The sequence below is a fragment of the Oratosquilla oratoria genome, chromosome 15 (assembly GCF_046742065.1).
Source record: "Oratosquilla oratoria isolate Oo_2021 chromosome 15, ASM4674206v1, whole genome shotgun sequence".
Classification (NCBI taxonomy): domain Eukaryota; kingdom Metazoa; phylum Arthropoda; class Malacostraca; order Stomatopoda; family Squillidae; genus Oratosquilla; species Oratosquilla oratoria.
In genome coordinates this window covers 31,849,572-31,865,919 of record NC_134791.1, presented here as the reverse complement: position 1 = coordinate 31,865,919, position 16,348 = coordinate 31,849,572, and the positions used below count along the sequence as shown (strand labels likewise).

Sequence of the window (16,348 nt, the reverse complement as noted above, 5' to 3'; positions counted from 1 at the left end):
GAACAATGAATTACACTAAATGGAATTTTATTTCCTATATATCTGAAATGGACTGTCATGCATCAATTGACAATAGATGTGGAGTTGAGTTAGCTTGGCCTTTTGCCAAGTCAGATTTTTTTTTCATCACCACCACCACTACTACTGCTATTATTATTACTACATGTTTGAGATGAGGTATTCAAAAATATGGTGGGAATTATGAGGATAGGAAAAGTGCAAAATGAGACAACACAGAAAGCAGGGGCAGAAAGGATTGATTAAAGAATACTGGAATGGTTTGGGCATAAGGAAATAATAAGTGAAGGGAGACTAACAAAAAGTGTGGAAGGCAGAGGTGGATGGAGTAAACTTGGAGTAAACTTGCAGGAAATACAAGAATGAGGTGGGCATATAGGGGGAAAGGGGCAGTGGATGTTGAAGAATGTCTGTCAAACAGGGAAGGGAGAGGGCAAGAGATAGGTATAGTTATGAATTGATGTAACTGACATAGCCTAAAGGAATTTCTTCTTGTCTGTTCTATAATTTCTTGAGTAAATGAGGGGAGAGGGTTTTGCCATGTAATGAAGCAGTGGAGTAAATCAACTTTGGCTGTCGGGCTGTACTGTGGTGCTGTCTTGCTGTAATGCTTCTGACCCAAGCAGTGGGCAGGGGACAGTGGTGCATTTTCATCCACAAAGAATTAAGACAGAAGGGACAACAAATAGGTTTTGGATGAGTGTGGGATGAGTATATGCTTAAACTCAACTCCACTGAGGGGGGAAAGGGCCTTTTGGTGTGTGTATATTGTATATTATATATAGTATGTATGTATGTGTGTGTGTGTATGTGTGTTAAGGAATGCTGAGATATGAAGGGTTTCCATTTTTTTTTCTTCCAATTTCTATGATAAAATACTGATGGCATCTTCATATGTTTGCCACACCTCCAATATTTTGCAATTTCTTGCACTGAAATTAATTTTTCACACTTGCCACTAATCCTAAATCCTGTCAAGAGCTTCCTGTAGCAAAATACAATCTTCACTTTTCTACTCTCATGAACTTTCCTTTGATTTTCAACTCATGTCACTTATGTATATAAAAATATCACAAGTATCAGTACTAATCCCTATGGGGCTCTGCTAGTTACTTCCTGTCCTGATATCCTGACCTTTACTAGCATTTTCAAGTATCTGCCTTTCAGGAAATCTTGTCCATCCCAATACTGTTCCTTTAAGTCCTCTGTCATGTTCCAATTTGCACGTCAGTTATTTCCAAGGTATTTTGAGAAAGGCTTCCTTCAGATTAGGTACAGTCAACTCATCCCTTGTAATACACCAATCACCTTTGCATAAAAGCTTAACAGATTCAAGAGACATGACCTTCTACCTCTGAATACAAATTTGCTGTCTACCAAAATATTCATCTTATTTTGTCCTTTGTTCATAATTCTCTCACACAATTTGACAATCATGCTGGTCAGGGACACTGGTCTATAATACAAGGGTTTCTCTTTATTCCCTTTGTAAAAACCAATGATGGGTACTTGCATGTTGTAGTTCTGCAAGATGAATACAAGAGAATTGTCTCCCTATTGCCCATCTTCAAATCCCATAAACACCCTTGTCTCTTGAGGTGCAGCCACAAGGGACTGGCATTCCATACTGGCCCCAAGATATCTATCAAATTGCTACTTTTGTAAGCTGGTGAGAAAAAGTCTCTCACACTTATACAATACATTCTTCCCAGAGAGATCTATGGGAGGGTGCAAGGATAGTTATGTGCCATTCTGGGGTTATGGGTTTCCAACCAGTGACGCTCGAGGCAACAATTATCATTATCAATCCATCTTTTACCTTCACTCTCTCTTGCAGGAGACCTGTGACCCCATCAGGAGCTAAGGTAATCATTTCAGCCAACAATTCACTCAGTGAAGAGATTGTGCTCTTGTCCAAGAGGAGTGAGTGTAGGGTAGTACAGTATAAAATGTAGAGGTGGGAAAGAAAGATATATATATATATATATATATATATATATATATATATATATATATATATATATATAGAGAGAGAGAGAGAGAGAGAGAGAGAGAGAGAGAGAGAGAGAGAGAGAGAGAGAGAGAGAGAGAGTGAGAGAGTGAGAGAGTGAGAGAGTGAGAGAGAGAGAGAGAGAGAGAGAGAGAGAGAGAGAGTGAAAGGGGGGGGGAGATCAGTCAATCAATTTACCTGTTGCCACCTTGCTCTCTTGCGGAAGACCTGCAGCATTCAGGTTATTGGCAACAGCCTCCAGATAGTACCATAAGTTACTCAGGGAAGATATATTCTGTTAATGTCAAGGGATTATGTACTTCATTGAAGTATGAGGTGTTCTGTGTCCTCTGTGTGGTGGTTACATCTGAGGCAGTTAGAATATGTGACCAGGCTACTCTGTGTTGGTACTGTTTTAATGCTGGATGGTATCCCGAGTGCTGGTATGTTAGTGTGGTTCTTATCAGAGGAGGAGAGAGCAAGAGGAGAGAGTAAAGGAGGGGGAGAGAGAGAAAGAGAGGGAACAAAGACAGGAGAGGTGAGAAAAGAGCTAATCACACAAACATCTATAAATTTGAGTAGGTATACTCTTCAACTACACCATACACTATGAACACACAAAGGAAGAATAAGGAAACAGGAAACCTACTGGTCCATTACAAGGTAAAAGGTATCATATACAAGTAAATAAATGAATGCCTGTAAATAGAATAGAATCTGATCACTGAGATTAGCATGCTTCTTAATTTTATCTAATAGAATCTTAAATTTTTAAATTGAACAATGATTGTCTTATCAAGTCTATTATATTCCATTATTATGCAATTGAAGTTATTTCTTTCAACATTTCCATCAAATATAACTCCTAATAAGACCTTGTGTACTGTTTGGTTAGTATTCAGTGATAAACATTATTTTTCTTAATGATTTCAACACTAAAATCTTGAAGGACTTGCACTAAATCTCCAAACAATTCCCCCACCCTTTTCTTTTCAAAGGAAATAAAATAAATAATTTTGTGTCATTTTCTTATTCTTGATATGTATTCCAAATTTTGTGGCTCAATGCAGTATCCTTTTCTTTCATTGTCTTTACAGAGATTCAGGGATCATACAGACAGCACATTCCCAATGTAGACAACTGATGACCTATACTATATGCTGACATGGTCTTAACTTGTACAAAAAAATCATGCTAGTTATCATTTCTTATGGCTATGTTTCATTGGCCACTCATCAGATCAATGCATTTGTTTGTCTTTTCTTAAATATTCTGTTAATTCAAGTTTTCACTTTCTATCCCACACAATTAGGTAAATATAATCAGACAAATATCAGCAAATTTGGATACAGAAGATTTCTGCCCTTGATATACATCATCTATATATAAACATATATATATACTGAGAACAGAAGTGGTCCAAGAATGGAACTGAGAAACTCCATTCATCTTCAAGCTAGAAGCTTTCCCAATTAGAAAAAAATTTAGGCACACCATATTCTCTTGGACTTTATAAAAGGCCTCTATTAAAAGCACTACACAAGCAGGTGTTACAAAAGCTAAAGAAAAGGGGAGGAATTAGGGGTAAGCTGTTGCAATGGATGAGGCAATTCCTGGAAGGCAGATGTGAATGGTAAGAGGTTGTTGTTGTTGTTGTTTCTAGGTAGCTCTTGTGTTAGTGAGTTATATCATAGTGCATTTTCAGTGCTTAACCACCTGTACACATGCATAATGTATGTGAAGCAGACTGGTAGAGTGGATATATGTCATCATTTGAGCTACCTAGCCTGTGTTGGTATGTCCTACATGTTGCATAGTGTCCACAGTAGTCTGATTAGGTGAACTCTTGTCTGTTAAATGTAAGGCTTGGTCACATGTATTTATCCAATTGTAACTTTATGGAAAAGAGCTACACTCATGGGGTTCCATTATTGTGTATATTTATCATGTATTTGTTAGCTATATGGCTCAATGAAAATAATTATATGCAACTTCTTGATCCATGTTGGACTTGTAAGATTGGTTGTAGATAAAATAAATATGAATAATAGAAAGGGATCAATGACAAGTACCTGCTAGTGGTGGTCCTATGAGATAGATCATCAATAAAGCCGGTGTCCTGCTTTCTCTTGCAGGAGATCCACAGTTCCTAGGTAACTGGCAACAGCCACTGGATTGTCCCACAAGTCACTAAGGCACTAAAGTTACTCGAGACAAACATCAGAAATAATGAACTTCCTGACACCCATCTTCAAAATCCATAAACAACCTCACCGGATAACTGGCAGTTGGTCTCCAAACTGAGACTCGGATCTCTATCAACTTTTGATTGTATTTCTTCCACCTTTTAACATAATGAGAATTGACTGCTCCCATCCTCCTACTAATCTAAGCTGTTGAAATTGAAAGGATCTCATACTGATAAAACAGACAAATCCATTGTTTCTTCCAGAGAGATCTATGGGCAGGCCTGGGGACTATTGCTAGCCGCTGTGGGTTTGTGGGTTTCTAGTCACTGAAACTCAAGGCAATAACTATTATCATTACAATCAAATATAATTATTAATATATAAGGCAGTTGAGCCCTGCTGTGGAGGTGCTATGTCTTGCTGCATTACCTCTGACCTAAGCAGTGGGCAGGGACTAGGATAATCCTTCATCCATGAGGAGCTAAAATGAGAGGATCTACAAATGAATTTTAGGATGGGTGTTGGGTAGGTGTATATTTTGACTTTGCCATCCCCTTCTAAGGGTGAAAGGGCCTATTGGTATATGTTGTATTGTTATGGTTAAAAATAAGTTAAAATGAACATGCCAGGCATAGTTGAGTGAGGTATGGGATGTAGTGAAGGATAAAGAAGAAATGGGAATCAAAGAGGAATGGCAGAGGGGGAATGCCTGAAGAATGATGGGAAAGAAGAATAAGGTAAAGCAAGAGACAAATTGCACTGAAAGAAATCAAAGCTGATAAAGCAAGATTATTACATATGCCTATGGGAAGGAAGTACTAATGGACCGGAGTATTGCTTGTATAATTTCACTATACAAGGGGAAAAATTAACAAGTATGAATGAAGTAGTTTCAAGAGATCAGTCTATTAAGGGTGGTCAGTTAGATGTAATCGATGGTGTTGAGAGGATTAGAAGAATAGTGGGAGTAATTGAGAAAGAGCAGTATGGGTTGGCAGGAAGAGGTGCAGAGATCAAGTTGTTGCAGCATTACATTTCTATAAAGTTTCTGGCAAAGGGTAAAGATGTCTTTTGGACTTTCATGAATTTGGAAAAAGTATATGCCAAAGCTGACAGAATTATTACAAGTGTGTTGAGGATGCATGGGATAGGAGGAAGTCTGTTGAAGACAGCCAAATGAGTAGTAAACGCAGACAAAAGTAATGTGACGAGATATACAAGGAATGATGATGGTGGTGGGGTGGAGGCAAATTTAAAGAGTGAAAGGCAGGAGGAATTTGGGGTCACATGCAGTAGTGACTGATATAATGGTGGTGGTGAATGAGGTAAAAACAGGTAAACAAATGTTTGGGGGAAATGAAGTGTTATAAAAAAAGACATCTTAAAATAAACACAATGAGAAGGTTGTATGAAATACCGATTATATTTATAGCAATATATAACTGAGACTGGGAATCGGGAGGAGGTAGAAAGGGAGACTTTTAATATATTTGGTATGTGAAGTATTGAAGGTGTCATGAGGATCAATAGGGTGAGAAATGCGGAGGTGAGGGAGATAATAGGGTTGGACCTGTAGGATAGGGAAGATGAAAGTGCTGGGATGGTTTTGACATATGGAAGGAATGAGAAAAGGGCTAGTTTAAAAAAAAAAGATGGCATGAACTTGTGAGGAAGACCAGCAATGATATGGATGGATGGGGTGATGGTGGCAATGGAAGAGTGCAAAAAGCAGGCAAGTAGAAAATAGTTACAAATGGGTGAAAAAGTGACTTGGCCTGAAGGGATGTCCTTGTCTACTCAATATATATTGATTCTTTTAAGTGGATGATGGTCAGAGAAGGGGTGGGGGTGTCTTGTGAATATTGTCTGCCCACTGCTCCCTCCATCCTTTCAGTATCTAGTTTATCCCATCAGGCCCTGAGGTTTTCCTCACAGTCAGTAATTCCAATTAGTTTTTTAAGAAAATCACTTCTAGGGAAAACAGTGGAAACTTGATTCATTATTTCAGCCTGAGCCAAGGTTAAAAAAAATATCACCCTCTACTATCAGCTTGGAGAGCCCTTCCCTGTGCCTCAATTTACCATTAACATAAAAAAAAAGTTTTGTTTTATCCTTGCCTGTTTGAATGATACCCTTTTCAAAGCTCTTTTCTGCCTCCTTTTGGATTTTTGTGTAATCTTCTAGCTAGATATGACTCATATCTATATCATCATCAGTGTAACAAGAGCAACATTATCAATTTCAGATTTGTGTATAGAAGGTAAACATCAGTGAAAGATGAGCAGTTTTACAAAGGTCCGTGTTGACACCAGTCATATTTCTCATCTGCATATACAACATAAGAGGAATTGGAATTTCAAAGGAATATAATATTGATGCAATATAAGAAAAAAAAAAATCTTGTGCAAAAGTCCAGAAAGACCTAAATTCTATAACTGTGAAAAAGATAGACCAATAGTGAGAGTGAGAGAGAGAATATATTACATGTGTGAGTGTATTTATATGTATATATATATATATATATATATATATATATATATATATATATATATATATATATATATATATACATACATACACATGAGACATGAGAGACAGAGACAGAGAGGTGGATTTCAACAAAAATAAATGTGAAGCTGAACAGGAGCAAAGACAACAGACTAAGATGCACATCTTAATTAAGAGATAAACCAACAAGACAGAGAGAGAGAGGAGAGAGATGAGAAACAAGAGAGAAAGAGAATAAACACTAAGTTTGAATTGGATAATCAAGAAAACAATAGATACCACAAGTTTTGTATGGAAGCCAATACAAGTTGCTTTTACTTACCTTGATGAAAACATGAGAATATTCCTCATAACCCAGAATCTCGGACTTTGTTCTGAATATGCTGCACTAACCAAGGTCTCTTTCTCTATCACACACACACACACACACATAGTAGAATGGGTTCAAAGGCCATCACCAAATGTACTTGGACCCTGCATGGCCCGTCCTATGAAACAAGGATGGTAATTCTGGGGCTGACAACATTGAAGAAAAGATGGGGAGGAGATGTGACCATGCGACAAATACACCACGTGGAGGATGATGGATGCAAATTATTTTTAATGAAGATATCATGACAATGGATGAGTGAAAAAAGTAGTATAGTTCAGCATTTTTTCACAAGAACAATTAAAAAATGGAGTGGCTTACCAGCAGAAGTGTTGCATGCTTAAAATATATATGTATATTGGTTTTAAGTGAAACCTGATATGGTAGCAACTAAATAATAGTAGCAAGACTCAAGCCATAGCACTATGAGATTCATCTCAGTCCTGTAATTACAAATAGGTAAGCAAAAACAGGTAAGCTCACCCACATGCATACCCACATATGCATACATACATACACATACGCAATTAGTTTGGCATGTTCAATAACGGAATAAACCTCGTTATGCTGATTAGTGGCCCTGAGGTAATCATATCATTAGAAATATTGAACCCACACACTAAGATAAACTACTTTTATACAGTAATTTACAATCTTATCAAACTAGTTCTGAAATGAAAAACTATCAAATTTTATCATTTTATTTCTTGAATGATGGCAATGAAAAACTCATAACATATACAAATAATCTGGTTTGTTTAATCATTTGGCCATCTGCATGAGCACATTTGAAATTGGGCCTTTTCTTTTTCTTTCTTTTTTCTTTTTTTTTCTTTTTTTTTTTTAATCAGTGGTGATGCAACCACCACTCTTACCCTCTATATTTTCCTTAAAGTAACTAACAAGAACTTACTTCCTAAAATTGGGGAAAATAAAAGTATAAAAAGTGCATAATCCTGCTATGCACAGCCCAATATCAAACTTTGAGAGGTCAATTGTCACATGACAAGTGTGCAATTCATAAGGAAAACTGTGGGCAAGTAGTAAGGGCTTGTGTGCATAACAGGGAGTACTGGGTGCAAAACAGCAAGTAACCCTTTCCCAATGGGCAAATTAGCTCAAAACCCATGAAGAAGCTCACTTCCAGTGAGACTAACTACTAAATAGCACGAAATGTCTCGTTATCAGAAATGGCATGATCATGGAACAATAGAAACTTCTAGCCTGTAAAGGCTTGACTAGGTTGTCCTTGGCTTATTTTGATGTTAATGATTTCAGTCATTATTAACAAAACAGTAGTAAATATGAGTTACTTTTTGGGATTAGCAATTTATAGTCTATAGAGTGGCAACAGCAAAATGTTGCACATAAAGGCCTTATTATGGGAAAAGGGAGCCTTGCTGCGGCTATTACACCCACACCTGCACCCACACACCCACACACATACACAGCTACACACACATTAAAAAGAAAGACTAAATGGTGCCCCCCACCTAAATGGGCAACGAAATGACAAAAAAATGCACAAAGACATTAAAATGAGCCTACACACTCATGGCAACAATCCAAACACTCCTACACCCTCTGGTTGGGTAGCAGAGTGGAAGGCAGATCCAATGAGGGGGGGGGCAGCCACTACAGTATTGGTGATGAGGCTCAACTAACCTGGGTTGTGGCCTACGAGAGCGCACCCGCCCTTTGGTAGGGGTGCTCCCGAGCCTGGCCCAAGTGTCGCCGCTGCTTGGCTGCTACACCTGAACAACACAAGGCATGAGGGGGGGGAGGGCACATGAGAAGAGAAACATGTGGGTCAGCACATGTCAAATGCTTGTTGGCATCAAGTGGCAATCCACTGGGGTGAATGGCATGTTAGAAGCCCAAAACTCAGGAGGGCACAGCAGGCAAGGACATGGCCTCTCTGAACCCAGATCCAGACGACATGAAATGCAACAAAAACACAGCGGGTCAAGCTCTGGCTACAACATGGGAGTGTGAGCCTCCACCATGCTTGCCCCACAACCCCAACGGACCCAGCTTGTGTCCAGTTGGTGCAGGATATAACAAAAAGGTCTTCATGGAATGATTGAGGTAGCTACCATTGCTGCTTCAGACAAAACACCATCCATGGCCCCTATCTAAATTGTAGTTCTTACATAAGTTTGCTAGTATCTACAGGGCACATCTGAGAATATCCTGAACAACTGAGAACAACAGCACAATTTGGAAAAACAAAAAATTTCATCACTAGCTATCAATGAGGAGAGAGGAAAGTAAAAAATAAATAAATAAATAAATAAAAGAATGAAAATAAAATGAAAAATAAAAGTTGAAAAAAGTTATAGAGATTTACATAGCAACTCAAGCCAGATTATCCATTAACTCTAGAACATTGGTTATTATAACTATAGCACCACTGATATAAGAATGCATCCACTCACTTGGTCAGGATGTTAGTGGCATTAGTATAACAGACACCGACTTCAGAAATGACTTCTAATTCATAGGAATTGAAATTCATTTTCATAAGTGGTTCAGAATGAAATTCTGCAAAAACTTTGATCAAATTAGAAAACTGTTTATCTAAAATATCTACATAATATCATCCATCCCCTTAAAAGTCATAAACTTTTTAAAACAGAAGAGAATAAACAACCAAATGTTCAAAAATAATGTATACTAGTTTGTCAACACCATTTAAGTAAACCACCAACATATGGTTATGTAACATTCATATATATATATAATATATATATATATACATACATACATACACAAACATATACATATATACACACACACATACATATACACATATGCATACATACATACACATACACATATATATATATATATACATATATATGTATACACACACACATATATACTGTATATTAACAGTTTATTTTTAGCTCTGCCCATGGGATTCAAACCCTTGGTAGTGCAGATTTTCCACTTAATGAAACTTGAGGCAACAATTTTCATTATTATTAAAAGACAGGACCCCAAAAGTGTTGCTCCTTTTCTGTATACAACTAGGCAAATTACCTTAGCACATGTGCACATGTACATACACACACACAAACAAATGAAAAATATTACAATAAAAAAGCAGCATACTACTCATACATCAACAACAATGTACTACTCATACATCAACAACAATGTACCACATAAAAACACACTCGCACTCTGTTCACAAAACAAGCTCAAGATTGACCACCAAAATTCCTTGCTCCATGAATGCAACCCCCCTTGAGACATATGTATGTGTATGTGTATATATATATATATATATATATATATATATATATATATATATATATATATATATATATGTATATACACAATGCTATTTTTTCTATTATTTTCTTAACTCTAGATATGTCCATGGCCTCAACTGCATGGTTCATTCCTTGGAACTTTATTTTCTGGTGCCCACCATACTAGTTTTTAAATTAGCTATTTCTTGGTGTAATGTGTAAAGTGTAATGAGAAATAAACATTTGGGAATGGATGCTGAGAGGAGGTTTTAATAAAGAAGGAGTGATTGTGCTGGTAGCACTGTATGGGGCAGAAACATGGAACATATGAGGTGGAGTTTGAATGTGTTCAAGATGATGCTTGAGAAGTATGGTAGGGGTTACTAGGTTGGATAGAGTGAGAAACAAGGAGGTGAGGAAGAGAGCAGGGGTGGAAAGCTGGGAGATAGGGTACTGGGTTGGTTTGGACTCATGGAAAGAACGAGTGAAGAAAGATTAGTATAAGAGGTGTGGAAGGCAGAGGTGGAAGGAGTGAACACAAAGGGGCAACAAAGGATAAGTTTAATAGATGGGAGAACAGGGGCACTGGAAAAGATAGGGGCGAGTGGAGAATGGTTGTGTATGGATGATGCTATGATACATGGGACTGGGTGGGGGATAGGGGTGAGGGAGCATGTATTTACCTAGTTGTAATATATGGGAGGGGAACTATGCTCGTGGTGACCCATCTTTGTATCTCTCCGCATCAAGTTTTATCTTAAAATCTTGTATAGTGTGTGTGAATATTTTGATGCAGCCTGCAGGGATTTCTCCCCATTTTCTTTTTTTCTGCATGAGGAGATGGAGAGGGGGGTTGCCAATTAAATAAAGCGGCCTTGCTGTGGATGTGCTGTGTCTTACTGCATTGCTTCTGACCCAGGGTAGTGTGTGAAATGCAGGGATGTCCCTTCATCCAGGAGGAGCCAAGATAAGAGGGAGAGAGTGGGGTGAATGGGAGTGGGGTATGTGGGGATGGAATGGGTGGGAGTGGATTTTATGCTTTTGTTTTTTGGCTACCTCCTTTGTATGGGGGAAAAAGCCATTGGCAACAGTGACCATGGCATCTTTACCTAATGGTTATTTTTCTGTACTGACATTTACTGAATATCTTTTAATTCTTTTTTTCTAACATTCTTTACTATTGCCATACACACACATGCACACACACATACATACTAGCTCCACACATTTGCTGATTTTTAAAATTGGCAGGGGCATATTTCCCAAATATCTCTAAATTAATGGGGTACATGTAGGTAGGTGTCAAACAGCAAAGTTGATTACATACAAGATGCTACTATTTTCGTTTCTATGGAACATGATAGAAATTAGACAGACAAAAATATAGGACAGAGTCCCTATGCTCAAATTTCCTGAGCACTTGAAATCTGGTGCATGCAGTAGATGCATATCAGTACAAGTTACTCAAGACCCCGAAGTAACAATGTTGTAGATGAAAGTTCCAGTTTATATTCCTTTAATCAAAGAATGTTTAGTTTTACTATTCTTATAATTTCTTTCAAATATGGGAAGGATTTAAACAATAAAACTTTGTGTTGTGTATGCAATCATGTTTATATACCCTTATTTAGCTACAGAACAGCAATATCTGCTTCATTATGGCTATGGAAGGGAGGTACCAATGGTTTGTGAAACTTCATTTGCAAGGGTGCTCATTTCTGAACTTTTTAAATGTGGGGTGACTGTATTATCATGAATATTTAGATTCAAAAAGGAATAATAAAAATTAAAGCTGGATATCCTGAGACGAATAACTTTGTTCAGCACCCACCTCAGTTAAACAGTACCAGTTTCTGAGCTCATATGCATGTTACTGTATTTATGCCATATATTCTTCGTATATGTAATTTTTACATGGAAACATCTTGGAGATGAAACTGAAAATTTGGGTTATTATTGTGATTAATGCCAACAGTGATCACTATTGCTGTGTGACTCCATAGCATCACATCCATCTATCACTGTCCATTATAAAGCTCACGCTCACAATCAGCTGTAATTCTATATACATGGTGCTGGTTACACATTACAGACTTGAGTACTAAGAATATTTATAGTTATACCAATTTATACACACATACCAATAACCCCTTTCTCCTTTATAAGGGGTTGGCCTAGTCAAAACATACTCCCACCTAACACTCTTTCCATACCCCCATCTAAAATCCCATTTGTTGTCCCTCTCATCTTAGCTACCCATGAAAAATAATCCCTATCCCTGCCATACTGCTTAAGTAAGGGACAATGCAGCAAAATACAATGCTTTCACAGCAAGGCACCATGGCCAGATTGGGTTTAACTCCACTACTTCATTGCATTGTGACCCCCCCCCACCCACCACAACCAATCATCCACTCAAGATATGTATCTAGAGCAGACAAGAAGAAATCCCTTTAGCCTGTATCATTTCCTCATCCATCTACCACTTTCCATTTACGCCTTTCTTTTGCATTCTCTTCCTTGCTCAACAGACGTACTTTTTGTCTTCCCTTCTCTCCATCTATTTCTGTTTGCCACATCCTTTTCACTGGTCTTTCTTAATTAATTCTTTCCATATACCCAAATCACCTCAGCACTTTTTGATGAACTTTACCAACCACCTTTTTCCACGCCCACTGCCTGTTTCACCTCCACATTTCTCACTGCAACCATCCTTATAACCACCACCCTAGTTCACTTCATTTCAAATAAGTTCAGGTTCTTCCTTTCTGCCTTCTTCAAGTTCAAAGATATTCTCCACTGAGTGCCATGGGTACAAACACTACTTCATACAAACTCATCTTCGCATTCATCCCTCGATTCCTAGCTCTCATGACACCTTTCACTTACCCAGACATTTACTTGCTTTCATTACTAATTCACTTACACTCCTCCAATCCCTGCTACATGTGACCCCAAATATTTAGTTCTCCACTTCCTCCAGCCTGTCATCCTTAAATTCACCTCCAGCACACTATCATCCCTAGAAAATCTCATCACCTTAATTTTGTCCACATTTAATTTTAGCTTTTTCCTCACAAATACCCATTGTGCCACTAACTGCTTCAGTCTATCCTCCAACTCAGCTAAAACTAAGCCATCTACAAACAACTACTGGCTCCCCACTTGCTTCCCTCAACTAATTCCAAGTGAATAGTGATGAATACTAATGAATGAATTTTAGTACATATGAACACAAAAAACATGGTAAAGGATTTCATCTACACAGTTATATATCTGACTGCAAATAATAATAAGGCTGCTTTTGACTTGATTTGTAAATCGTTCTTGTATTATCATTAGGAGAAAAAATGTACAAAAAATAATAAATGAATAAATACTGAATAATAAACATGTTTATCATGAATAAATATAAACAAATAAAAAATAACTATCCTTGTTGCATGCTTTGTCCATGTTTTCTACTATACTGTAACTTCTTGCTTCAAGTGACCAATGATGGTTACCTCCAAGTGGTCCAGTGAGACTTATGTCTAAAGAAAATCCCCTGCTACCCATCTTCATAACCCACCAACATACCCTACATCCATCAGGAGGTGCAGCCCCAAGTGGTGTGGATCTATCAATTTTAGATTTCTTCCTCTTTTCATACAAGATCTGACACTTGGTGACTGTTACCCTACTCTTACTACCATAAGCCAGAGACAGAAACAATCTCACACTAATACAACAAAGACAACAGTAAAATGTTCCTTCAAAAAGAGAACCATTTTGGGCCACTGTAGGGCTGCACATTTATCAATTGCAACATATAGAAAAGGAACTACATTAATGTGTGTGTATGTATGTATTTACCTAATTGTTGTGTACAGGAATGGTGCTCTGCTCATGGAGTCCTGTATCCTATTCTCCACTTGTTATAACTCGTTTTAAACTTGTGTATGGTTCCAGGTTGTACTATATCTCCAGGAGTTTACACTTTCAACAACTGTATGCAAAATCATTTCTTCACATCCTACATACACAAATGTGCTTATTCATATATCTGTTATATATATATATATATATATATATATATATATATATATATATATATATATACACATATGTGAGAGTGTGTGCAAGATTCACCTAGGTCTTGGATCATGTGTTGGACTTATGATAGACTGATATTACTCAACTGGATGAGACTCAGAATTCACATGTGGCCCAATCTATGGGTAAAGCTGTGACTTCACTCGCACACACAAAAATGCTGAAACTTTCAGCCCTGAGCACAACTCCAACTTGGATGGCTGAATTAGCAGTCAAGAGTGGTACCACTGCACTGTTGAGCCACATCCAATGTTTCTTCTAAAAGAGATCAGTGTGTGTGTATAATTCACCATGGTCTTGGATCATGTGCTGGGCTTGTAATCAACAGCAATTACCCTCCAGGATGAAAACTCTGTACTCTGTGACCAACAACTCACCACAGGCACATCCCACACTTTCAAACCTGTCGTATGAGGAGAGACTGGCTAACTTGAAATTACCGACTTTGGAACAAAGTAGAGAAAGAGGCCCTACAGACCATTTACAGAATCATGAAAGGCACAGAAATCCTTGATAGAGAGGACTTATTAAATTGGGATAAGATAAATACAAAGAGACAAACTCAAAAAGGATAGTAATAGAAGAGACCTGAAGGAAAAAAAAAAAAAAAATCCAGTGTGGATATGTGGAAAAAACTGGATAAAACAATAGTGTGTGCAAAAACTATACACAAATTTAAGAGCAAACTAGACACTGCGAGATACAAAGATGGGACACCACAAGCATAGCTCCCCTTCCTATAAGATACAACTAGGTAAATACACACACACATGCATACATTCCTTGCCCAACAAAGCTAGCTTACAGTGCTAAGAGCCAAGATACTTTTCATCCCAAGGTGGAGACCAAATTCAGACTGTTGAGTTAGCACATGAGTGTGGTACTACTACATTAGAAAGCCAGTCATTTATACATATCATGAAAAGAAGAGACCTATATATGGAATGCAAGGAACCCAACTCAGAACATATTTCCAGCTAGAGGCATTACTGTCAGAAAATACAGTTCATGATTGTTTAATCAATATCTACTCCATATTAGTAAATCCTCCTATTTCATGCAATGCGAGTTAAATTTAAAGTCTCTTCTGTGGGACAGTATCAAAAGCTTTTTCAAATACCACATATCTACACTCTTTTGTTATATTTTGAGATGTCTTGAACAATTCAAGTAAGTTTGCTGCATAGGGTCACTGAGCTTTCAGACTGTGACTGCCATTATATTATGCAGCTGCTTTCATGTTGTGTTCATAGACATCCATTAAAGTGCTAAAGGGTATATTGATCAATCAGCCAAAAGTAAATTATGCAGATATCTACATTTAAAACATTTCAGCTTTAATAGCTCTCTCAAAAAACAAGCAAAAAATATTTATATCTTTCAGGCCAAAAGATTTAGATATTTTAGGTATGAATTGATTAGTGTGTGACCAGCATACCTAAATGGTCTATAAATCTTGACATTACTGAAGATATCATAGATGGGAAAGGCTCTCTGGCGAGTGAGTGTGTGTGTGTACACACACACATATATATACATGTATAGATATACGTTTCACACCCATCCAAACCCCACTGCTGTCCTCTTTATTGTACCTTATTGTGGATAAAGGGTTATACCTATCCCTTGCTTACTGTTCAGGTTAAAAAACAATGAATCAAAGCACAGCACCTCCAAAACAGGGCAAGGCAGCTAAAGCTGGTTTACCCCCACCACTTCATTGTATGGCAACCTTCTACCCTCATCCAATTGAGAATTTACAAAGCAGGGAAGAAAAAATTCTTCTGTGCACATCAATTCATCATCCATTCACAACCATTATCCACTCACACCTATCTCTTGCTCTCTCTCTTTCTTACTCCACACACATGATGATACATTGATGGTCTTGCAAGATTGACAACAAAGCTGCTCATTT

The 16,348-nt window shown here is 37.6% G+C and overlaps 1 protein-coding gene across 11 annotated transcripts in view; it reads right to left on the bottom strand.

Moving 5' to 3' along the window:
• The window catches only part of how (protein held out wings), a 211,299-nt gene that overhangs the window by 71,497 nt on the left and 123,454 nt on the right, over window positions 1–16,348 (bottom strand). For 3 of the 11 annotated variants that reach the window (XM_076198753.1, XM_076198750.1, XM_076198752.1), the window contains exon 10: window positions 8,741–8,829. The exons of 6 other annotated variants lie outside the window; for them this stretch is intronic. In XM_076198753.1, the coding sequence (XP_076054868.1) occupies window positions 8,753–8,829 (77 nt within the window). In that variant the 3' untranslated portion in view covers window positions 8,741–8,752. Of the gene's footprint in view, window positions 1–7,762; window positions 8,830–16,348 lie in introns of those variants that run through there. 2 more of the 11 variants (XM_076198755.1, XM_076198751.1) reach the window with 1 other exon arrangement.